Genomic DNA, 24,342 nt, shown 5'->3' on the forward strand with positions numbered 1-24,342 from the left:
AAACAGAAGTTACGCCTGCAGTCACGGGCAAGCTTTGATTACAGCCCATTTAGCACCAAGAATCCTCGCTTTAATGAATTCATTCTTAAATATGAGCCTCTTTTATGGTCCCCACGCGGCTTGCTGCCCTGGAGCAAAACTGTCCTGCAGAGACACCTGCCTCAGGTTCTTTGTTGGGGGGGGCGGGGGGGTGAGGGGGGGTGGGCATGTGGGGAGATGTTGGGACATGTAGCAGGCAGATAGCCAAGCTGAGGCAGCACAATTCTACAATCCCCACCCCCGTTTCGGACATGTCACTTTTCATAAAAGCGCTGCCACCATCTCCAGAAGTTCACCTGTCCCTCACCTTGCAACAGGGACGTCCCAGGGGGGGTGGCTTCCGGAATGTTGTCCCGGCTGTAGATGGAATGCATGAATTCCGGGGTGCAGTCGTTCTCATCGCTGATGTGCACCACCACCTGCAACGGGACAGAAGTAATTGTGTAATTCGGTAAAGGACGAAAAGGGTGCGGGCGATGGAGGGGTGGGTGTTGGGGTTGGGCGGGTTGGGCGCAGGCACTCTCCTGCTCCACACCGGAGACACGCTGTCATCGCGTTCCGTGTGCCCTCGTCTTGTCTCAAAATGCAGGCTTGCGGAGTGAACCGACGGGGACAGTGCAAATGAATACACAGCGGTTACAGGCAAGGGCAAAGGACGAGGGACGAGGGACGAAAGAGACACAGAGGGAGAGAGAGAGACAGAGAGAGAGAGAGAGAGAGAGAGAAAGAGAAAGAGAGAGACGGGGGGGAGCATCCTAGACGAGAGCATCCAGGAGGAAACTTCAGTCATGCTGTTGGGGGACTCCCAGCAGAAGCTTATCACCAGGGAGCAGCGATGCCAAGAGGGAGGAAAGTTCTCTCTGACAGACAGCCCCACATGCAGACACTCACTGCCTGGAAAATGTATGGGGGGGTGGAGCAGTGAAATACAGCTCCACTGAGAGAGGCACCGGCACATTAACCGGTCGCTTGTGCATCATTCACTTTCCCTCTCCTCCCTCCATCGCTCCGTCTTCCCTCCATCGCTCCGTCTCCCGTCCGTCTCCCGTCCTCCGCAGGATCGGATCGCTTCACCTTCGCAATCTGTCCTCAGGCCTCAGCCTGCTTGTTTCCACTCCGCGTCCTCTCTATACTCATCGTCGCCCGAATCCTTTCATTTAAAGGTCAGCAAGGCCTGGTCGTGCTCACAAGTACCGCGTCTTGTGTGTTTCGAAAAATAAGCCTGAAGTCAAATAACCTGGGTCAAAAAAGGCATCAAGCACCTGAAAAAGAACTCCCAAAGAAACCTCTGGAACCAAGCACGGACAAAATGCATGGCATTTTAGAGGCCAGTAGGACAAGGCCTTGAGCATCTGACCAAATACTTGGATTTAGGTTAACTCGCAGAAACAGCCCAGGTACTACTGTAAAACAGCCTAAAAACTGTTCCTCCCATGTCACAGGCTTGCAGGGACATTAATTGCATCGGGAGCTACGGGCTTCAGGATGATTAAGAGGCACCGATTGGGCAGAGATCCATCGCTGTCACACCACTCAGCAGTGGCCGGGAATGCCGCGATTGGCAAACAGCCTAATTGGTCATGAGTGGAGAAAGCGGGGTGGGGGGTGGGGGGTGCAGAGTGCGGGCCTCGTCCACAGATGGCGCAAGCGGGTAGTGGGATGGCTTCTGAGTGCTACCCCTGCACCCCCCCCCCACCCACCCCCCACCAGATTGAGGCCGTGCAAGTAAACTGTCTGTGCAGCCCACTGTCACAGATCAGGGCCTGTCCGTCTCCCTGTCCCTCCACATAGTAGGTTCCTCTAAAGCACTCAATTAAAAGAGGGGGAGCTTATGCAGATTCAATGCTACTGTACCATTCTACGGAATATCAAAAACTACTAGGATTCCCATAATTCCCCTGCACAACTTCCCAGAACCCCCCCCCTCCCGCCACATAACTTCATGAACCCTGCAGAAAATGTAAAAACACCACTCAGTACCTTTACGTCACAATACCAAACATCAAAAAGCCTTTTAACTTTTGAATAATTTAGCTTCTAGCTTTTTACACCAAATTTTTTTTTTACTGTATTTTTGCTTACTACTGTACAGTCCTAGTGTTTCTTCCACTTTCACCATCATTGTCCATGTTTTTTCTTTGGATTACTTTACATTTCTTGAGAACTTTCAGATTTACATCCCTATTTAACTATCGTTATAATGCATTGCCTGTATGTCCCACAAGCACACAAAGATGGTCTAGTAAATTTGGACTTGAGCATTCAATAGCGACATTATGCCGGTGGTACCCATCTCAGTATGGAAACAAGGGGAACAAGGGATTTGAGGAGGAAAAGCCAGCTACGCGGGGGAAGCGGTGCAGCGGCCTTATCTGCATTGCAAAAGCGCTCGTTTCGCCCGTGCCCGATTCAAATGATCTGAGCGGATTTGACATACAAGACTGCACCGGAGACGCTCTCGATACATTACCGCATCGTGGGGAAACGGCAGGCTCGCTGTTTGAACCATTACCTGCATAATGCATGCAAAAACGGCGTGACCCAGGAGAGACAGCGAAACCTTGTAAATCTGTGTGTTGGTAGCCTACCGTCAGCACTGGCACGGAGTGAGAGTCTCAGGCTTTAAACAATCATTACCGGGGACCTATTAAAACCTGTCTGGCAGCAGCTGTGTTGTGAAGGAGCGCTGCGGAAGGCTGGATGATATGGCCGCCGGGCCCCCGGCCTCCAGTGGCTCCATCAGTCATTAACGAGCTCAGCAGAGCAGGCCAGGGGCCGGTGGCCACCCCGCCGGAGCAGAACCCAGCGCGGGGAAAGGTGTTTACGGAGAGAAAATGAGCGTGTGTGCGTGTGCGTGTGTGTGTGTTTATATGTGCTGTGTGTGTGTGTGTGTGTGTGTTTATATGTGCTGTGTGTGTGTGTCTGTGTGTGTGTATTTATATGTGCTGTGTGTGTGTGTGTGTGTGTGTGTGTTTATATGCTGTGTGTGTGTGTGTGTGTGTGTGTGCTCGTGTGCCCGGATGTGTCTTTAAATGTGTATTATGAGTGTGTGTGTTTATATGTGCTCTATGTGTGCGTGCGCGCACGCGCATGTGTGTGTGTGTTTATATGTGCTGTGTCTGTGTGTCTGTGTGTATCTGTGTGTAGGTGCGTGTGTGTGTGTATACCTCTGCCACTGTGCTCAGCCCGGTGCCTGGCTCTGACGCCCGCACTTGCAGGTGATGGAGGTGATGGCCGCTCTCGTAGTCCACAGCCCGCGTCAGGCTCACAGCACCGCTCTCCTGGTTGACACTGAACAGGTTGCTGGGGTTCACCAGCAGCAGGTAGGAGAGACTCTTACGCTGGAAGGAGATGGCTTGCACCACTGCAACACTGCACAAACACAGATGTGGACTATTACTGGTGATATTATTTCTTTAGTGAACACTCCTATCCCTTGTGGCCCACAGGGCCATAAAAGTATGACACATTATAGTTTAAGAACAGGGAAAAATAATGGCATGTAGCCTATTATTATTAGTTTATTATTAATTTAGCAGGTGTTCTAATCCCAAGTAACTTACATGGCCTTCAAGGTATGCTACTTAAGTCCATATCATAATATATGGATAAGGGGGCATTGTTTACAGAGCCAGAGGTAACAGGTAACAAAGTCCATGGAACAGGAAGTTATGTTCAAGTACTGCTAATACTGGCACCTGGAAACAGCACACAGGGAATTCATGTAAAGGCCATCGAAAAAAAGAAATGGGTCTGCATTTATTCCTTCACTTCACACAAACATCATTCTTTTTCTCCTCTTTTTTTAAATACGTCAGCAAGATGCATCCCATCCTTGTTCCCTGGCTAAGCCTCCTCCTCCACACTTTTTTCAAGGGAGTGAGGCTTAACACGTTGTGTTCTCTGTCACAGCCCAGGGGCAGCAGGTTCAGACGCTCCTCTTGATGTTTATCCAGAAGTTTCTTTTAATAAATATTTGAATTTGTACACTTTCAAATTCAGGGCCTGCGGGGGGACTAAATGATGCATCTGCGTCCTACCCCCAACACCCCCCCCCCATCCAAAACCACCCTTTTCTCACAGCCTCCGCTGATCTCATCTCGAGGGCACGTTCTTTAGCGCAACAGATTACACGAAGCCGGCGAGTGAACCACGTTACCCACAATGCCGATCACGCATACAATGAGCTGCAGCAGCAGCAGTGTAACAGACTGTAAACCCCCACACAATGTTTCAAAAGAAATGGGGAACAGTACAATTAGATTCCTACTTTCCCTTTCCCAAAACAGCCTGACAATGTGTTCATTGTTCCAAATAAGTTGTCACGGAACGATCTTCCAGGCATGTTCCAGGCATGAACATTTTTTGTGGTGGAAAGTCGGCGAAATGCCATCTAGGCCTTCAAATGGAAACCCGGCTACATTTGTTTGAAAAGTGAAAGGTTTCTCCTTGACTACAATGTAACAAAGCTATCTCCGGGTGAAGCGTGGGTTATATTGGGTTAATCTAGGCAGTTTATGTCAAAACGTTTCTCAACCTAGATTTCCACCACTCTAGACGTCTAAATTGCAGCTTATGCTCACTGGGCTGTGACATGAATGAATGACCACTTTCACGTAAATAATTTTTCTAACTGGAATAACCAAAAAAAAAAAAAAGACCCAAATAGTGTTCTAAAACACACTTGCAATGCTCCTTGAAACGGAAAAATAGCATTTGAAGGAAACCCAGGAAACCAGGCAAATATGTGTTAGGAATATTATCTTAACATCCCAATGTTACGGTAATAAAAACTTGCAACCTGGCCCCCAAAACCCTCACCCCCCTGCCCAGTGCTCACGCTTGTCCTGCTCCTGTGCTCTCCGGGACAAACACGGTGTAGGAGGCGTTGGTGAACTGCGGGGGGCGGAGCCCGGCCAGGATTGACACGGCCGCGTGCGGGCCCTTCCTCCCCTGCTTGTCCACCGCCTGGACCGTCAGGACGTACTCCTTGTTGGGGGTCAGAGGTCGGCCGGTGGTCCTGATCTCCCCCGAGCCTCCGTCCACCTCGAAGTGCTCCTCCCCGCCTGGAGCAAAGAGATGTGTCACATGACAAATGCACTCTCTTTCCTCTGATCCCTGTCTCCTTAAATAAGAGCAAGCCCAGAAGCCAAGCTCAATTCTCTCTGCCTCTGTAAAACAGAGGGAAAGACATAAGCTGTAGATGTGGTGATGTGAAACATGTCACATTACTAATAGCAGTTTGGAAAAATCATTCTCCAGACCGCATTTCCCAGGATGTGAAATTGGATTTGATTTTTCTTCTCTGGTGAAACTTAACAAGGTCTTGCATGGACAGCTGGAACATCGCCACTCCAGAGGGATTTACTGTATTTGGGGCTGGGCAGTGGGTGTGCGTGTGCGTGTTTGTGTGTGTGTGTGAGTGTATGTGCATGTGTGTTTGTGAGTGCGTGTGAGCATGCATGTGTGTGTGTGAATGTGTGGGTGTGAGTATGTGTGTGCGTGAGTATCTGTGTGTGCGTGTGAGAGTGTGTGTGTGTGAGTGTGTGTGCGTGTGTGTGTGTGTGTGTGTGTGTGAGACAGCTGAGGGGATCAATTCCCACCTGACAGCTGCTCCTCTATGTGTGTGTGTGTGTGTGTCTGTGTGTGTATGAGTCCATGCTTGCGGTGTGTATAAGCGTGAGTATGCACGACTGGGCGAGTATGTGTGTGTTATAGAAAGACCTCCTAAAGGACCTCAGTACGCTGCGCTGTTTTAGTCCCTGTCACCTGAGGCATGGCAGCAGAGCAGGGAGACAGCTGCTTCCCACTGGAGACCAGAGCTCCTCCCCTCTCAGCCATCAGTTTGAAATCCAACTCTTCTTACACTGCATACCCTCCTTTAAAAATAATTATACACCAAAGACCACAATGATAGCCTAACCTGGCCGTGTTATTATTGATCAATTGCATGTCTTAACTACCCAGCACATGATCAATTCTATTTAACTCGCTGCCATCTAGACTGTTTTTCAACAGCCCCTTCTGCCTCCAGACAAACAGGGAGCACAAAAGGAAAGCTTTATACCCCTCGCTACAGAGTGAAATGGGGGATGTCGATTCTTTTGCTAAAAATGGCAGCTACGGTTTTCTCAGTATTTCTGTATTCATTTGATAGTTTGATCAGACTACCAAAAATATGGTCTGAGGGGGGTTCACAGTATGAGAAATATTAATATTCTGCGGACATTTTAAAAGGAAACGGGATAGGAGGTTTCCATAGCCAGAATTAAAAAATCAGCATCCACAAAGTAAAGCCGGTTAATCCATTTAATCCTTCAGTGAAGAGACAGTCCCGTTAAACAATACTGTCACAGGTTATTAAAATTGAAACATTAAATTTCCCCGTCCCACTGAAGCTCCCATCCGCAGCTGTCACGCATTAATTAGAAGTGTCGTTAAAGCGGAATATTCCAATAAGACGCAAATGAGTGGATCCCCGGCTCCGGGCCGCATCCCCCCCCCCCCTCGCTCGGCTGGGCGAGCGCACCGGTAGGCGCAGAACGCCGCCCGCCCACTCCCGGCACCCAAACCGCTCTAAATCAAGCGGGAAATCCTGAGGGAGCCATTAACGCCGTGCCAAGCCATTTCACATGCTCCACACTTGTCACATCCTGACTGTAATTGAATTGCAACACAAAAAAAAAAAAAAAAAAAAAATCAATACGCTCCGCAACTGAGGTGGCAATATTTATTTGTGTCAGCGCACGACAGATGTTTATATAATTTTTGTCGTCACCATATCGTGTTTTTTTTCTTTTCGCTCAGCACATTAACCTGATTTGGGGGGGGGGGAGGTGGCAGGGAGAGGGGGTGGTCAGTGTTGTATTTTACACACTCATGGAACTGCAGTTATACAGGGCTGAATAACACCTAGCTCTCGCTCTTCCTTGCTGTCTATAACATGGAATCGGAGCTGCATGTGCGTCTGGCTGTTAGCCGAAGGGGCAGCGTCGTGGCGAGCAGCTTGTAGCGCTCGGTCGCTACCTCAGCGCTACCCGTCTCTGGCGGCGCGGGGGGTGGGTGAAGCAGCGAGCGGGGGAAGACGTACCCTCCAGCAGCAGGAAGCGGGCGGCCCCCAGGGTCCCGTCGCCGTTTCGGGCCGAGAGCCGGTACGCCACGGAGCCCGCGGCCGCGTCGGGCGCCACCGCCGCCAGGTAAGGGAACGGGAACATGGCCCACTGCAGGTCTGACACGGTGGGCACGTTCAGGGTCAGCCGGCACAGGTACCAGTCATCTCCTGTAAGACAAGTCAGCGCTGTCACAACCCAGGCTCATGCAGGCATAAAGCAAACAGTAAGGTAGAGATGGGGAGGTCCAGTTACCTCATACCAGTAGCACTCCTCCTAGTTTGACTTAGCATAGGTTAGGCCAAAGTAATGTTCACTTTGTCAACTGGACTTAATGTGTTCATGGCTATGAATAACTGTACAAAATGAGTATTGTACATAATCGGACCTGTGTTTTGTAATTGTTCCAATGACCTTCGGTATGCACTTATTGTACGTCACTTTGGATACAAGCATCATCAGCCAAATAAATGTCATGTAATGTAATGTAATGTCCAGTGGGGGAGGGCCACTGGGTCTCAGCAAAAAATCTCCATTCAGAGTGGAAACCGTATAACCAAATGCTCAAGATATAAAATGCTGACCAACTGAAACCTGAACCTAAAACCAGCTGGAATTCCAGATCTTTTGAGAATATGATTGTAAAAGTCATGTTAATAAAATACAATTATAAAATTCATTCATTACAACAAATGAGCATTTTTTTTGGTCTCGGTATTGGCTTCCAGGAGTGATTCCAGCTCTAAACAGACCCAGGGCTGGATGATTGCCTCCTAAAACATTGCGAACTGGGGCTTGCAGCTGTAGCATACCGTTCCCGCATGCCATTATCCTGGCCAGAAATCTCCACAATTCAACACACTATGACAAACCCATTACTTTCTGAAACCCTGGTGCACATTCATTAAGTTGCTGAAACCCCATCTCCCAAATACTCGTCCTTCTTAAAAAGTATCTAATAACAGCTCCGGCGAAATGGCTCCGGGAAGAAAGGCAGCGGTGAGCGTGGCCTATTATACCAGCCGCTCGGCTCCCCCGCTCTCCACAGCCGTCTCGAGTCTTTGTCACGTACACCAAGGACCCTTTTGTAAGAGCAAAAATGACATTTCTGTAGAACACGCCAGCTCCCGCTCTCTGGCATGTTTCTGAGAAGCGCTATCTGATAGGCTCTACACATTTTTTTCTCAAAAGTTTTTTTTTTTTTTTTGTTTTGTTATTTTTTCCCTCCCAGAAGAAGATCAGACAGGGAATGGGGTCGTGTGGGGTGCGAGGGCCTCGGCTCAAACAGAGATGTCTGCTCAACGTTTTTAGGTTTCCGGGCCCGAAGCACGCAATGTTTCTCCACGTCTCTCTCTCTCGCGCGCGCAAAACTGGGAGACAACAGCAAATAAGAGGAAGCCTCACATCTGAGAAGCAGAAGAAGAAACCACTGTTTCCCCTTTTCCTTCCTGCTCATACCTACATCTGTGCAAGTTGTCAACAGACACAAAAAGACGGGAGAGAGGGAAGAGGAGTGTGTGTCTGAGACAGATAAGGATAGAGGAGCTCTTGACAGCTAGCACCAGTTTTTTTATGCTAGTTTGAGCTCAGGTCTACAGCAGGCTTCTCTCTTACAGGGAGGGCTAACAGACAGCTGAAACAAAAACTTTTGGGATTCCTCCCACCTCAAAAAGCGACGTCGGAAAATGGCAGCCACCCATAATCCTTACCCTTCCCTCCTCAATCAGCAATGTCAAAAGGACCGGGGCCAAGCAGACCAAGCTATAACAGCACTCCAGAGAGACAGTGAAAGAGAGACTTGCGATAGACACTATGTATGCAAATATGTATGCAAATTCCCCCACACACTGCCTAGCAAACCACAAATCTGATATCCATACATGACATCTCTCATAAAGTACAGTGGCCTCAGATGGAACGCACGCCTATGAGGGTTTAACAAACCTTTGATAATGCTCGGTAATGATAGCTGATTTATGGCGCACGCTCTAAGAGACTGAGCACACTATAAATATATGTGCACATACATAGACGCATATAAATGTCAGACTTCCCCACGGCTCAGTGGGCAATGCTTTTAAACTGCAGGGATGAAATGGAAAGTGTCATGGCGGGGTCATGACAAACGGCGATATGGCCGCGTGCCATGACAACCGTGACATGAGCCGACGGGCGAAAGGGACGGCACGCACCGCCGAGCAGCGCCGGTCGCGGTGGGGCGAACCGGATAAAAGCGCAGCGTCCAGCGCTGCGCCCCGGGGGCGGACCGAGCCTGAGGAAACGCCGGTCCCCCCTGATGTCCGCGCACCTCCGTAGCGGCCCGTCGCGCGGGCCTCGCGTGTGAGGGGAGCGTGTTGCGTCGGCCCTGCGGGTACGAGGCGAGCCGCGGGCCCCGTCTTTGGGGAAGCCTAATCTGCATTTGGCACCACGCCCAGGAACCAAACGGCAGAGGTTTTCGACTTCACGTGGCGCGGGGAGCCAGTCCCGCTTCCCGAAGTCACGACGGAGGCTCGGGATTGAGCTGATCCTCTGGTGCGATCAGCTGACATCACAGCGAATGAAATATGACTGCATGTATCGTAGGTAACTCACACGTTTTGGAACGGCTGTAAACCTTCGAAGGCTTTTTCAAATACTGGGCAGAGTCTGTGAGCTCACTCACTTCCTGTTGTGCCGCTCCCAGTAGATTGCAGCAGCTACCAGTGAGCCTCAGCAATGCAGAAACAATGAAACACTACATTACCCAGAATAACCAGGACCAGAGGGACGATGTACCCAGCAAGGAGGCTGTTCACTGCAATGTGTGCATCCCCAGCACCCAACACCCTAATTCCTCAAATTGTGTGCCGACCTGCCCCCCATCCCTCGCCTCAGCATGCGGTGTGCCTAATGGAATATGAACATGCTGTTCTTGAACACACTGGTCGGAAGAACAGGGAATCAAACTTTCGCAAAGTGCTTTGAGAACATGGGCAATGGCTCCTCGTCTTATGTACAGACGACAATAACAAGGTCAACTGGGAGCGTTAAAATGGTTTCTCTAACCCTAACATGGAAGGCTTTCTCTTCATTTACAATTGCCCCCGCCCCCAATCCCCCCCGCCTTTTCCATGTTAAAAAAGGCCCCCAATGTGATCTGATCAGCATTTGTGTGGGGAGGTAAAGAAGAAGACAACGGAGCAATAGAAGTCGCATGCTGTACATGTGTTTGTTTATACCCCTCTAATCCTTTTAAGCCTGAAAGGCAATGAGGCAAAAGGATGGATATAATATAGACATTGTATAAATAGCTGGTGTACTTAATCTAAGTCTGTCCAAAGCTCTGTCCTAATTTGAATATCAATACAGTGTGCAGTCACGGGTTTTTATGTAAAATGGAAAAATACTGTTTGAAAACTCTCCCCCTTCCCCGAGTTGATATACAGTCATCTACAGCCCATTGTGTTACATGCATATATATATATATATATATATATATATATATATATTGGGCATGTAGTGTACACATTTGATTGTATATATATATATATATATATATATATGCATATACTGAATGTACATATATTATATATAAATATATTCAAATCATCATTGAGCATCTACCACTGATTTAACATTATACAACTGACGTAGATGATATGTTAATCATAGCCCACAGTGATGCCTACTGTTTTCTGGGTGAAGAAAGAAAAGTACCAGATTCACTGCACGGCCTGGTTCCACAGGGCACTAGTCCCGGCAGCCAGAGCGTGGAGAGAGAGGCGAGAACGCCAGGTGAACAATGAGAAAGAGTAAACCCGACATGTTTCAGCGTCTACCGAACGGTGATGCGTTGAATAAAGCACGTCAGACTGAAGAAATGTCTGCCCATTGGAATTACTTCCAGCTCGTAGCTTTCCAGTTCTGCTGAAATAGGTCTGGAGAGGGACGAAAGAACTTAAAGCAGACCTCCGTGTACCAGACACAACATCTTCGTCATCGCATCGAGCTTGTCCACTTTCTCCTCCGGCAGGGACGGGGGGGAAGCAGACAACTCCAGCTGGGCACCAATCGAAAGCGTGGGCCTCGGGGCCCGAGCCCCGGTGATGATCGTTGACGGCGTCACGCTGTGTGTTAGTCTAACCCAGCAGTGAATGCAGGAGGTGCTTGGAGGAGGCATCATTACAGAAGATCGACCTATCACCTCTACATTGGGCCTGTGGATATGTCTGGCAGGGGAAGATCGGTCAGCTGACCTGGGATCAGAAACAAATGCTTGTCAACAGAGACCCCCAATAAATGTCCTCTCACCCCCCCCCCACACTCCATGTTACCATGGCAACTGATGGAGGAGGAAGGGTCAAGGTCCGGGTCATGGGCGGCTTTGTGTTGCCCAAGCAGGGCAGCGTGGTGGCGGCTAGGCATAATTGCTGCCTCTTGCCGGCCTTGCATCAGCTGATGTGGTTAGCTTTCGTGTTGCAGCATTACAGAGACTCCTTTCCGCGCTCAATTAACCACTCAATGATGTGTATCTCATTGTTGTTCTGATGGCATACATTTTGAAGGTGGGGGAGTGTAATTAAGTCTTCAAATCAAGTGCATTTGTCTCTCCTGTTTAAAATATGTTTAAGACAGTACACTGAAATGCCTCCAGAAGAGAAACAGAGAAAGGAAGACACAGAAAAAGCGGGGTTGCTGTGTTGGGTCTCCAGCTGGTTGCCAGGGGTGTATGGCTTCGGTCCAGCCCCAGAGAGAGCGTTTTCAAATGCTGCGTCCCATAGCACGGCCATAGAAAATGTCCACAGCGAGAGAAGAAGGAGCAGGTAGGGCGGGTGTGCTGTTTGTATCATACACTGGAAGCACACTAGAGGGGTGGGGGTGTTTGGCAGCTGGAGACAAAATGCCCCCGTTGCAGGAGATGGGAAACCACGGCCCTCCCATCTGCTTCCTGGGAGCTACTGGACTGAAGCGCAGAGCATTCTAATTAATGATCTTATAGACTGGCCCACTTTCCCTGCACACAGCCAGCTTCCTGCAGGCACACAGTTAATTAAGCGCAATTTTTCACTGCTGATGAAGAGAGAGAGAGAGAGAGAGAGAGAGAGAGAGAGAGGACAGTACATAAAGAGAGACTATTACAAATATATATTGTGTACAATATAGCAGCTACTACATTGCCCCAATTCTGCTAGATTCATACAAGCAATGAGACCCCATCCCATTTCAAAGGATGACACCCCCTTTCTCCTCCAGCCACATCCCTGAGGTCACTGTTTCCTCTTCCTAACTGCCTATCCAGTTTTACTGTTCTACCCAGTCCATCATTATGCTTTCAATTACCACCTGCATCTAATGTATAGAGATGCACAAAGAATCCTCAAAATGGTCCGCATCTATATTTTAACGAGTATTTCCACTGGTCAGAATTCATACGGCAAATCAAAATATTGAATAGTCTTTGGTGAGAAAAGACAAAAGGCCCGGGCTGCCTGCAAAGACTAAAAATAACTCTGTGGCGCGCAACATAAAATGAATGCTAATACAATAACAATTTCACAGCTGAGAGACAGAGCCTCCATCTTGGTGATGTTTTCCATTCGAGCGGCTGAGATCTGATTGAGGGCCCCGGGGCTGTTTGTGGACACGAATCCCCACTCAATAAAACACACCAGAGGCATCAGCCCATGAAAGCCCCTGCTGCAGTGTGGTCTGAAAGCATTCTGTGGGAATGATTTTCCCCTCCCGAGTGAGCTCCTCTCGTGGGTCTCCCCACTGGACCGCCTAAGCACAGGCTTCACCTAGCCTCTGTTTACAGACGCAGCCTCACTCCATGGGAAAGAAGGATGGTGGGGGCGGGGATCTGCGCTCTTAAAAACTGGGCCAAGCCAGCACTTTTGAGATCAGAGTAATTTTGCATTGAAAAGCAAAATATTGAAAAACTGCATCACTGGTAGGCAGATGACAAAAAGCCAGACCTCCTCAGACAAGCCACCATAGCAATATGCAACTGTGGTCCTATTTATTTTCAGCACTTTTCAATACAATGACTAAAGCTGGCTTGGGTGGGGGGGTGGGGGGGGGGGGGGGCGTGTGGTTGGGGGCCATGCTATTTTGGACACTGCTGGCACAGAACTGCCTTCAAGCTGATGTCCAGTCACACGTTCCTGGCAGTGTCACATGACTGCTTTATGCTCTCAGGGGTCACTCTCAGCTGGTGATCAATGAAATGCCCTGCATCTGATGGAACAACTGGCCAATGAGACAATAGCAAAATCCCTGGTTTCTCATTTGTCTAAGCATAGATAAAGTTAGTAGTGGGTGTCAGACACCCCAGGCAACAGCCTACTTGATACTAAGGTTAGCAGAGAAAGCTCTGGCCCTCACTATCTTCCCCCACACCCATTCTCTCTCCATACTACTGGTTCCCCAAATGCAGTTCAGCCATCTGACTACAATGTAATTCCATTTGGGATATACCGTGTCACATATACTTGACTGAACACGTGGAACCAGCAGAATGAGCTCACCCCTGTCTCTGAGAAGTACTTGTTTCCTTGCTGAGGGATCCCTCGGTGGAAATATTCAGCACGCATTAACCACCAGTTTGGATGAGGTCCCGTCGGCAGGAGCGCACGCCACGCTCTCCCCCAAGTCGCCCGGCGTCCCGCAGCTCTCAGTTAGAGCGGGATGCCGAAACCCACTGTGACCTGCTCTAGCCTGACCAAGAAAACGTTCCACAGCGGAAACATCGAGCTCGAGAGGCGCTCACGGATGAGGAAGCCCTTCTGGTCTGCGCGGCACAGAAACTCAATTACAGCAATTCCGGATCGCGCGGAGGAAACTCTGCATTTCCGCTGAACCGCGGTCACGGTTAATGACAGTGATCAGTGCCATCTCCCTAAGAGAACCGAATTTGTTAACCTCGGAAACCCCGCATTGTGCTGCGCGTTTTGTCACTTAAAGAGGGATTGAAGTTGCTATCAAAGGGTACCTCATTATTGCTGATGATCACGTTGGTATTCAAATCCGAACGCCCGCTCATTAAAAGGGTTGTAAATGAGCAATGATTCATTTGTACTCGTCCTTGGCAAAGCTGACCCAAAATTATTATTTCGTTTTGCTCAAATGTCATTATATCCCTGACCTTTGCACGAACACTAAAGTATAACACAACACAATGCAATCTTACTTTCCTTACTTTTTCTGGCATGACCACGCACAGCCCAATGTTGTCATTAGGTCCGTTACTGACATCACATTCACTCTTAACTGTTCATAATCTTCTTTTATAGCACTGCTCACCAGATGACAAAAGTGGTGCCATGTGGTGATCTATGAAATGGGTAATGAAATAAATAAACCTCTATTTATTTATATTCAAAGCCTGAAACATACTATTCTGACATTCCTGTATCAGTTATAGGCATCAAAAACCATAATGAATACAATTCTCATATCAAAATGTATGCAGTGGTGTTCAAATGGAAATAAAACTCTGGGAAAGGGGTTTGTTGGCTAATTATTTGTATATCAGCCTTGTGACAGGCCATCTGTACGCTTGGTGCGTCAGACAGAACACTTTCCCCGGAGTCAGTTTTTAAATATTTATCAACATTTTCCTAAAGCCAAAAATTCACGGCAAGATCCAATCAGATACATTTGTCAAATCACTGCTGGCCTTTTAACTAAGTTCTATTTTGGACATTGCCATGCCATTAATGCTTTTCTTTTAACAAGGAGAAAACAGTTTGAATTCCCCAGTCCTGCTGCCAGCCAGTGAAAAGGGACTGAGCGAACGAATCAGCCAGGATCAGCGAGATTGAGCTGTTTGATTTTCGGTCCGCTCTCCAGAAGGGAATCAATCGCTCCGGAGGACTGAACTGGGCAAACCCTAGGCAAAAATCAACCCCATTTCCTTTGATGCTGCTACCAGAGGTTTTACTTATTTATTTATTTATTCTTTTTCAGAGAGTCCATTACTGAAGTGGAGCTCGGTAGGGATTGTTGCAGGAGTGACCATGGGAAACAGTTAAACAAATATTGCCACTGGAGAAAGAATCAGTATCCCCTCTGCAGGGTGATTTGCCCTAGTAAAAAGTAAAGGTTGGCACAGATAGGTTTTTCGCAAATGCTGTACAAAACTCCTAGAACAGGGGCCGATTTCACAAAAAAGGGCATACAAGCATTTTTACTCTCAGATCTCAAATTACAGTCAAAGCGACTTTCAATCACAATGAGCAAATCCGCTACTGCTTCAGTATTATCACAGATACGCTTTCACCTTGTATGACTTTTGTGATGCTTTCAAAAGAAAGTAGAACAATTAATTGGTTGGTGGCCTTATTCACTTTTAATGAGGGTTTTTTTTCTTTGTATTCAAGTGTTACTTGTCAGTAACCACGCATGAATCTGTATTGTGCACAATAATAGAAGTCCTTAAGCAAATGCTGTCAGTGCTTCTCATTAATCTTCAATATTTAGTTTTCTGGGATTCACACCAAAAAATGTTTTTTTAATAAAGTTGATTAACAGTATTCCTTTAGTCTAACATATAACTGAGATACCAGTTTATCTAGGGCTGCTCTCTCACCTGCAATTCAGTTATCCCTCAGAAAGAAGTTGATAAAACCTTCTTGTCAGTCAATCTTTACATTGCCCCTCCCCAATAATCTACATTAATTTCCACTAATGAAGCACATAAAATACTGGCGGCAATGTTCTCACACTGTCACATGCAGCTGTCAGTCCATAGAACTGTATACATTTTTATACTGTGGGGCGGGAAGGTTATGCACACACTGTGTGCAATAACACACCTATGGTTTTCCTTCAAAATGTGTATGTTTTTTGTTATTGACAATTACATTGGTTATAGCATAAGATGCTATATGTACCTACTGGGACCTTTTATCCATAAATGTCATTTATTGAGTGTTTACGACTTTGATAGCAGTATGTCATAATGCGCATTAAATAATTTGGTATGACTGCTCAACCAACATGCATGTTTCACGTGTAATTTTCATGAAATTCACCTCAGAACCTCAGAAACGCAAACCTTCAAAGTTATGGAATGATTTGTCCGTTGATTAGGATATGGATCCAAGAGGCAGCAAATGCAATTATGCCTTTTGACCAAGTTTCATGCACACACTTCACACAATCTATCTGTGGAACAAAATTCTGATTCCTTTTAGAAACACTGTAAAAAAAGAAAAAAAGAAAAGAGGCTAAAGCGATTAGCCTGCAGAACGCATTTTTCATGCAATGAGCCCCAGAGTGAGGCCGACAGTCGGACAAGTGCCAAAGTGGCCTGTTGACTGGTAACGGTGGGGGGGGGGGGGGGTGGGGAGGTGGGGGGATGTGTCTGAGTACGCCGCAGTGATTACCACTGTGCAGAAAATCTTGCCGAACACACAATCTATTTAACACGTTGCTCGACGTGACTGGAATTCACAGCAGAGGCATCAGGATTGTGTCCGGAAAAGAAAACATGAACAAAAGAACCAGTGCCAAAAACGTTTTGCGAGCTTAATAAGAGAAGGCACAGACACTCAAGACTTATCGTGCATGAATTCAAATGTACTTCTTTTTTTTTTAGCTCATTTATGTATATAACCAAGAATTTGGGAGGATTACAATTTGGCTTGATGTTACAGAATCGCTCAGGGTGAAATCCATTGCGTACAATCCAATGTTGAGGGTAACTCAGCACAACTTATCTGGTACAAAGGCAAGTTTGCAGGGATAAGAGGAAAAAAGGAAAAAAACATGAAAGAGCAGAGAAGGCTTTTCAAGACTCAATATTCTAAACCTTATATAATAAAGCGGTGCTGTTTTTAAAGACCTTTAAAGCCACCTCGAAGGCAACAGTATGGAGGGCACTTGGGTGCATCTCAGTAGAAATATCTCATTTACTGCATAGTTTCTGTTTTTATGATAAAATTTACAAAACCTCCAGGACATCAACTCAATAATTTACAGGCTTCACATTTACAATAAGTGGCCCAAATATTTTTAAAAACCTATTTTGGAGCCAGTTTTCATCACTGCCCCAGCGCCTCCAAACCATGTTTCCAGGCTCGACACGACCGAATTCGAAACATGGAAACTGTCATTTAAATTATAAATATCTGAGAACTTTTGTTCGCCATTAAGAACTAAAACCCTTAAAAATTAATGCACGGACTCTCATTCCTTATTCATGATTTATGTCAAGTAATTCTTTTTAAAACTAACAATCAGAAGGGCCTCGGAGGGTGGGGAGGGGAACAACGGGGGGAGGGGGAGGGGGATGGGCGGGGCTGTGGCTCAGGAGGCTGTCAGTCACGTTACCCCGGTGAGGACTGGCCCCGCCCCATGCGGGGGGGAAAAGCTTGTCGATAGCCGGGGCACCAAGTGGCCCATCTGGCAGCTGTAGCCGGCGCGGCCTGTCACAGCCGCGTCTCCCTCGGGTGGCAGCCAGCGAGGCGGCCTGTCTCCCGGGCGCCGCCAGGGACGTGCGGCCACCTCAGCCGCTCGCTGAGAAACTCCCCCAGGTGCCAACGGGGGGAGGAAAAAAAAAACAGATAACAGAAAAAGCAAGAGATCGACATGTTCAGGGCCCGGGTTCAGAGGCGATCTGCATTGCAGATGGGCAGTGGGGATAGTTTTTTTTTCCGCATTTTTTTTTTTATATTGGCGAGTAGATTGCAGATGTGAGGGACACAGCAGAGGGTCTGTCACAGATCGGTGACTCCCGCTAACCGCATTTAGGCTCGAGCAGGCAAGCAGGCCTGAGCTGCCCAGTGATCTGGAAAATCCCATTGACCCTTTGACCCCTGTCACTGAGCCAACAGTCGGAGGATCTCGTCTGGGAGAGGGCCAGATACGCCAGATACTGGGCTGCCCGTCCTTCTGCGTGTTTGTCTTCCAAATATTTGCCATTTTGTAATCATTCACAGAATCTACCACAGGTCTGGCACTTGATGCCGCAGCATCAGTTGTCTTCACATGCATGTTTTTGAGGCAAAGGCTTATTTCATGCCCATCAAAGATGCTTCCAATGAGACAGACCACCCACCGACAGGCTGGAAGGTCAATGTCGGTCATAGGAGGTGATGGAAATAATCACAATTTATCGTATCTCAAAAAACAGAATTCCCGACGACAAAATTCTTTTCTTTTTTTTATTTACCAACGCGTCATCATGATTTAGTTACATGGAGTTTTTAACCAATTTTTTTCCAGTAAATTGAGTAATTAAATACTTGCAGTGCATCTGAGAACTGTGTTGAAGAAATCTCAAAAAGACAAAAATGGACAAATAAGGCATTTGCATGACACCCATGTACAGCAATGAGAACAATTCATAATGAAATGCTCCACAGTATAAATGCTTTACGAGACTCCCAGCCAGCCAGATATTTCTTCAGCATTGCAGCAGAGGCAGAGAGATGTCCTTCCATGACTATTTCAGGCTCTGTGAAGTGATAAGCTGCTCCTGCCTCTCCTGAAGCATTTGATCTCCTCCCTCTCTCCCTCGCTCCCTCTCCCCCTCTCTCCCTGTGGGACACAGGGCCTCTCTGATGAGCCTCTCCTGGTGCTAGTCACGGGCAGTCTCCGCGTGTTTTTAAACACTTATCAGCGACCATCAAACAGAGCTGGAATGAAATCATAAAAAAAAGCTTGGCGGGACTTGGCGAGCAGGAGGGACACGAGCTAAACTGGACCTGGCAGGGCCGGAGCGGTGCATTCTGGGAAGGTTCCAGTCATTCACTCTGATCCCATCTCCCCTATGGGATCTAATGCTTGAGTGACAATAATGCCAGGGCTTTAGCACCATTCAGGTGAAATTGCCCCAGCCACAACTGGCTTTTACACTCTGGTAACTCTGTATGGAGGCAGAGCGCTTTGCTCCACGGGTCCAGCGCTGGCCTGCCCTGAGTGGGCCTCAGAGACCGGGGCTTACGGGGTTAGCCACACAAGAACATGAAAGCCAGTGTTTTCAAACATGGCGAAAAGGCCAAGATAAAAGGTGCGACACCTGCGGATGGGGCTCAGATCAAGGCTCTCCTTAAACACAGTGTGTGCACGAGTACGCAGCACACACACACACACACACTCACACGCACACACACACACGGAGATCCCCCGAAGAGCACAGACGTGACCCTGTGATCAAAGGAGAAGATTTATCCCAATGTTTTGCGCAAACACTGACCAAAAGGACTGAAAAGTGCTAAGCCCTTGCCGGGTTTTGGGGGGAATTTGTAGGGGTTCGGTGCCAAATAGGGGCCTATTTATGAGCGGAGGCAACAGCGGCTGCAAGGATCAGAGAATCTTGTCCAATCCAGCGGCCACACTGGCCTCTTCCCTGGAGGCGAAGCGTTTGATGGAAAAAGTCAAGTCCTTCCTAGTTTTAAAATAAGTTTCTCTCTCTTTCTGTTTCTCTCTCTCTTTTCTCCCCCTCCCTCTTCAGAGCACAGCGACTTTAAGGCCAAGGCCCACAGAGATTTGGGGGGGGATTAGACCAGAGCCTCGAGTTTTCACCCAGGGAGTTAGGGAGTGATTAACGGCGTGGCTGCACACAGATAGTGTATCACTGTTTCTGCCACCAAAAGGAAGCTCCCCTCTTCTCTCCACTCCTCTCCCTCCGCACTGTTTTATAGTCTTTCTCTCTCCCCCGCCGAATGCAGCCGGCCGCGGCTCCGGCTCCCGGCTATCTGACGAACGCAGCAGAGAGGTTTATAAGATTCAACTTGTGGAGAGGCACTAATCGAAAACACCAGTCACATTCGCTTATTTAAAAGATCTCTCTCCCACTGGGGAGAAGGGTTGATAAGAACAAACCATTCGCACGTCTTCACCCCCCCGCCTCTTTTTTCATAAAATTGATAAAATTGTTTACTGCGCTTCCCACGGTTTTCTGTTTTTCTCTACTTTTCCCTCCCCAGACGGCCCACGAGCCTGAGTCAGATTCGGGTCTGCTCTGCTGAAACACGCTTGTTCTGGGAATACCGGCCGCGTTGCTGTATTGGGTTTTTTTTTTTTTTTTCGCAACCAGACTTCAAAAATCTTCACAAAGCAAATTATTTATCTAGAAGTGTAAGATGATAAAAAAAAAACAGAGCAGAATGCATGTTCGCTAATGAGAGCAGCTGTCTAATAGTGGCCTTCGATTGGCCGAGCTCGCTCTGTCCTGGCAACCTCAACCGAGCAATAACAGCCAGAAATAAATTCCCTCAGTTCGCCTTTGCCAAATAACCCCGGCGTTCTCTTAACATTTCTGCTTGATGTCGGTGCTGTGAAGTCGGCGGCTCACTTGTTTCTGAGGGTTGGAGGGGGGGTCATGTGGTAATGACCACCTCTGTTTTCTTTCCCACTCCTCCATTCTTTTTCTGTAGAAGCCATCTTCACTATTGCTTATGCTGGTCTTCTGGTCAGCCTCCAGGTTCTTCTCCTGCCTGCGACTGTCTTCAGTGTCCCCTCTGTTCACACCTGCTTTCAAAATCCCCCAAATGCGGCAGGTGAAATGCTGTCTCACGGTGCGATTGCAGAAAGCCCGCACTCCACACCCCCCCCAATGTGAAACGCTCAGCTGGGAGGTTGCACTGTGAAGCAGCTAACTCGAAAGTGCCCATCCTCTGGTCCTGCAGTGCAGATCGGCAAGGAGCTTGGCATGCTACAGGTACAGAAGGAGATAGCCCCAGTGTGACACAAATTCTCCGGTTTTAGAGCACTACCCTTTTAGTCCCCCCACGACCCAACACGGAGGGAAATAAGGAACCTTAGTAAAGAGAAAATGCAAATCAAAAGAAAAGTCGGCAAGAAAATGGGGGGGGGGGAAAACTCTTAATGTTGTTTCCTTGAGATCCTACATTAGGACGGCATGCAATTTGGACTTTTGTAACCGCACCTCTGCTTTGTCTCAAGCTGTTTTGACACACGGACGACCACAGCGAGCATCTTTTTCATCACTGCAAAGTGTGGACAGGTGGGAACACACGCTGGCATAAGGCATATTTGCAATTCAATCAGTGTGCTAGAGAAGCGCATTTAGCTGTGCGCTGTTTCAGGTGCAGAACGAGTGTTTGGGAGGGGGGCCGGGTTGGAGCAGGAGAGAGAGAGAGAGAGAGAGAGAGAGAGAGAGATGGGGAGGGTGAAATAGACAGACAGAGAGAGAGATGGAGTGGAAGAGAGAGAGAGAAGACAGAGAGACTGAGAGAGAGAGAGAGTGAGAGAGAAAAAGATGGAGAGATAGAGAGAGAGCAAAAAAGGCAGAGAGTGGTTGAGAAAGATTCGTGGAGCTCAGCACTCTCCTTTTTAATGACACCTTCACTAATGTGCAGAATTAATAAGACAGAGCCCAGTCTGGCTTTATGTTGATTCTGATATATGCAGAAAACCCACTGGCTGGTGTGCTTATGGTGAGTACCTTAATGCGCTTGTTATTGTACATCAGTGACATGCAAAATCTGATTAAAAGACTCCAATAACAAGCAACAGATTTGCAAGGAGCCACATGAATTATTTAACAGGATGTTGCAATCCTCTTCTCTGGGAACAGCAGTGTGGCCCTTCTATTTTCTCCACCATGTCAGGTTTCAAAGTGCCCGCCCGCAAGCACTTCCTCTAAGTGGTGTTGATTAATAACGTGCCCGCATCAGTGGCGTGGGGCTATCCGTCTGCATTAGGCGCACGCTCGCTTTTTTTCTCTTTTTCGTTTACAAGTGCTTTCCCCCTGGCCCGCCGACAAACGGCGCAGCCCCATTCTTCAAAAGGGGCCACATAGGAACCAACGCTCAAACCACGGTGGAGGGCGCCTCCCGTTTTTTTGGTTTCATAAGCAAACCACCTAGCTACATAGCCCCATATGAAGGTGAAAAAAATGCCTCTCTGAAAGATTTACTTTTTGTCGTCCTCCTTTAATTAATTCCCAGAGAAAAGGGGGGAGGGGGCTTCGGGGGCGCGGGGCCAGGGGCGGAAGCGTGCGATGACTGAAGGTGTCCCACCGAGGCAGAGAGTTTCAAACGAGTCGTCGTTTAAAAGAATCGCATCCGAATCCGGCCCATTTAATCAGGTCTTTTCATGTATTATTTTTCACATGCAGGCAGAAATAATGTATTCCACTGAAGCCTGCGGTTTCAAAAACAGTCGAGTGACAGGAGAGAGGAGAGAGTTGCACGGAAGGGGTCTCCGGGTCCCTGGAATCAGACCATTAAAGCTCTCCTAAGTTTTCTAATTCGGCATATTAATATTCAGCTCCTCAATTGAGGTCATAAATGTTCTACCAAAACAGTGCTAATGATTAAATGGATTCCCCCTCCCCCACCTCCCCCCACTCTCATTTTTGCCACCAATTATTCTTCCATAACTCTGCTATCTGCAAGGAAAAAAGGGAGGAAAAACAACCTTTCACCATTTTACTTCCATCTTCAAAAGAAAAAAAGAAAAAAGCGTGCCATTGTTAGAAACAGCAGGGCACTGTATCTAACCAGAAAATTCACAATTCACTTCCCCCACTGCACTGAACGTCTGTATATTTGTTTGCCTGTTTGTTTGGTCTCATATCTGTAACATATTTCAACAGAGGAGAGAGCAAGCATACAAACACAAGGAAAACAACCTCCTTCGAATACCTGTTCATCCCTCTGTTTATTCTGATAAGAGGAGACAATATTTTTGCATAGTACTTTAAAAATAAATGTAATATGCCTACAGCTTTGTCCAAAAAGCCTACACACACCATACTTAATTTTAAATATATTAAAGCTAGGAAAGTGTTGAGTATTATTTATCTTCATTCTACAGAACTGGGATTAACGATGATTGATGCGTGTTTGCCTTTGGGAACACTGGCAGCACAACAAGGTTTGAATAATAGCATAACAGGAGGAAGAAAGTTAATCACAAGTAAGGAGGTGCTGGCAGGGTGAGGGGAGGAGGGGGGGTGGTTTGGGAGACCAAAAGCTCATTCTTCCCCAAGAGCGACTCACAATGGCAGGGGAGGCAATAACTCCAGCCCAGGGCCTGAACACAGGCCTGCGAGGATTTCAGCCAGACCCACTCGGCTTGCGTCAGGCAGAAAAAAATTACCAGCAGCTATTACCCAGGCTTGCCTCTGAGAATCAGCTTTGACTGCAGTGCGGAGATGGTTTCGCTCGCTAGTTATCATTTTGATGCAAGGACTAGCACAAAATGCTATTTGTCCTTTGTTTCTTTTTTATCAAATGCGTTTATCTTTAGGGATAAGGCAGAATATTCAAATATTTGAGGCTTTGACAACTGCGGTGCTGAACAAGGAGTTAATTAGTCTTTCTTTCAGATAAATAATGAGACCAAGTCTTGCAGATTCACTGTTTTGGGGGCAGGTGGGAGGAGCTAGCATGGAGGGAATTTCAAGGAAATTCAGAGACTGCCATTGGCTAAGAATTCTTGCACCTGAAATAGGAATGTATTGAAGATGCACACACACACACACACACACTCCTTTCTTAGGAAGACCCAGTAGTTCCCGAATCATGGGTCCCCTGGTGGATCATAAAAGGGGGTTATTAGATATATGTGAAAAAATAACAAGCTGTATTGCACTTTTTGTAAGCATTCACGCCAGTAAAATTACATGCACAGTAGTAGTTAGTGAACAAACTATTATTTTATATAGGCTATGTTAAAAACATTTTAAATCCCATATTTCAACATGCTAGGCTATATTTTAAGAAAAGGTGGGTCACAGAAAATACATCGGGCTCAGTGAACACTGCACTAGACACCATTAGCATTCTTTGCAGGCTGGAGTAGGTCTTACACAGTAAGGGGTAGTCATACCTTTCTCAGGGAACAAAAAGACAGTGATGACACAGCAATGGCAGCTGACACGTTTCGGGAGCTTAGAATTATAGGGTTCTATCTTTGATGAGTTATTAACATAAGAATGGTCTTCATGTTTCTTCCCAATATGACAGGTTAATCACCTGAAATTACTTGCAAAAGCGTGATTGAAGGCATTCAGTGCGTGCTGTGGTTTGGTCTGTGGTTTTCTGGTGTGAAAACGCAGCAAAATACATTTGGGCATTACAGAAAAATGGCACATTTTATCTATTTATTTCTTATTCCTATATATATATATATATATATATATATATATATATATATATATTTTTTTTTTTAAAGCATTACAAACTGACTGAAAAAATTAGGAATCACTGTGAGAGCCTGGAAATATACTATCTGT

The 24,342-nt window shown here is 47.2% G+C and overlaps 1 protein-coding gene across 1 annotated transcript in view; it reads right to left on the reverse strand.

Annotated features, from left to right (window-relative positions):
* si:dkey-22o22.2 (neural-cadherin) overlaps positions 1-24,342 on the reverse strand; it is a 103,333-nt gene that overhangs the window by 47,023 nt on the left and 31,968 nt on the right. The window contains exons 2-5 of the mRNA XM_064338918.1: positions 7,130-7,318; positions 4,880-5,105; positions 3,207-3,411; positions 347-458 (exon numbers count right to left, since the gene is read on the reverse strand). Coding sequence (XP_064194988.1) covers positions 347-458; positions 3,207-3,411; positions 4,880-5,105; positions 7,130-7,318 — 732 coding nt within the window. The remainder of the gene's footprint in view (positions 1-346; positions 459-3,206; positions 3,412-4,879; positions 5,106-7,129; positions 7,319-24,342) is intronic.

The sequence above is a fragment of the Anguilla rostrata genome, chromosome 1 (genome assembly GCF_018555375.3).
Source record: "Anguilla rostrata isolate EN2019 chromosome 1, ASM1855537v3, whole genome shotgun sequence".
NCBI classification, from domain to species: Eukaryota; Metazoa; Chordata; class Actinopteri; order Anguilliformes; family Anguillidae; genus Anguilla; species Anguilla rostrata.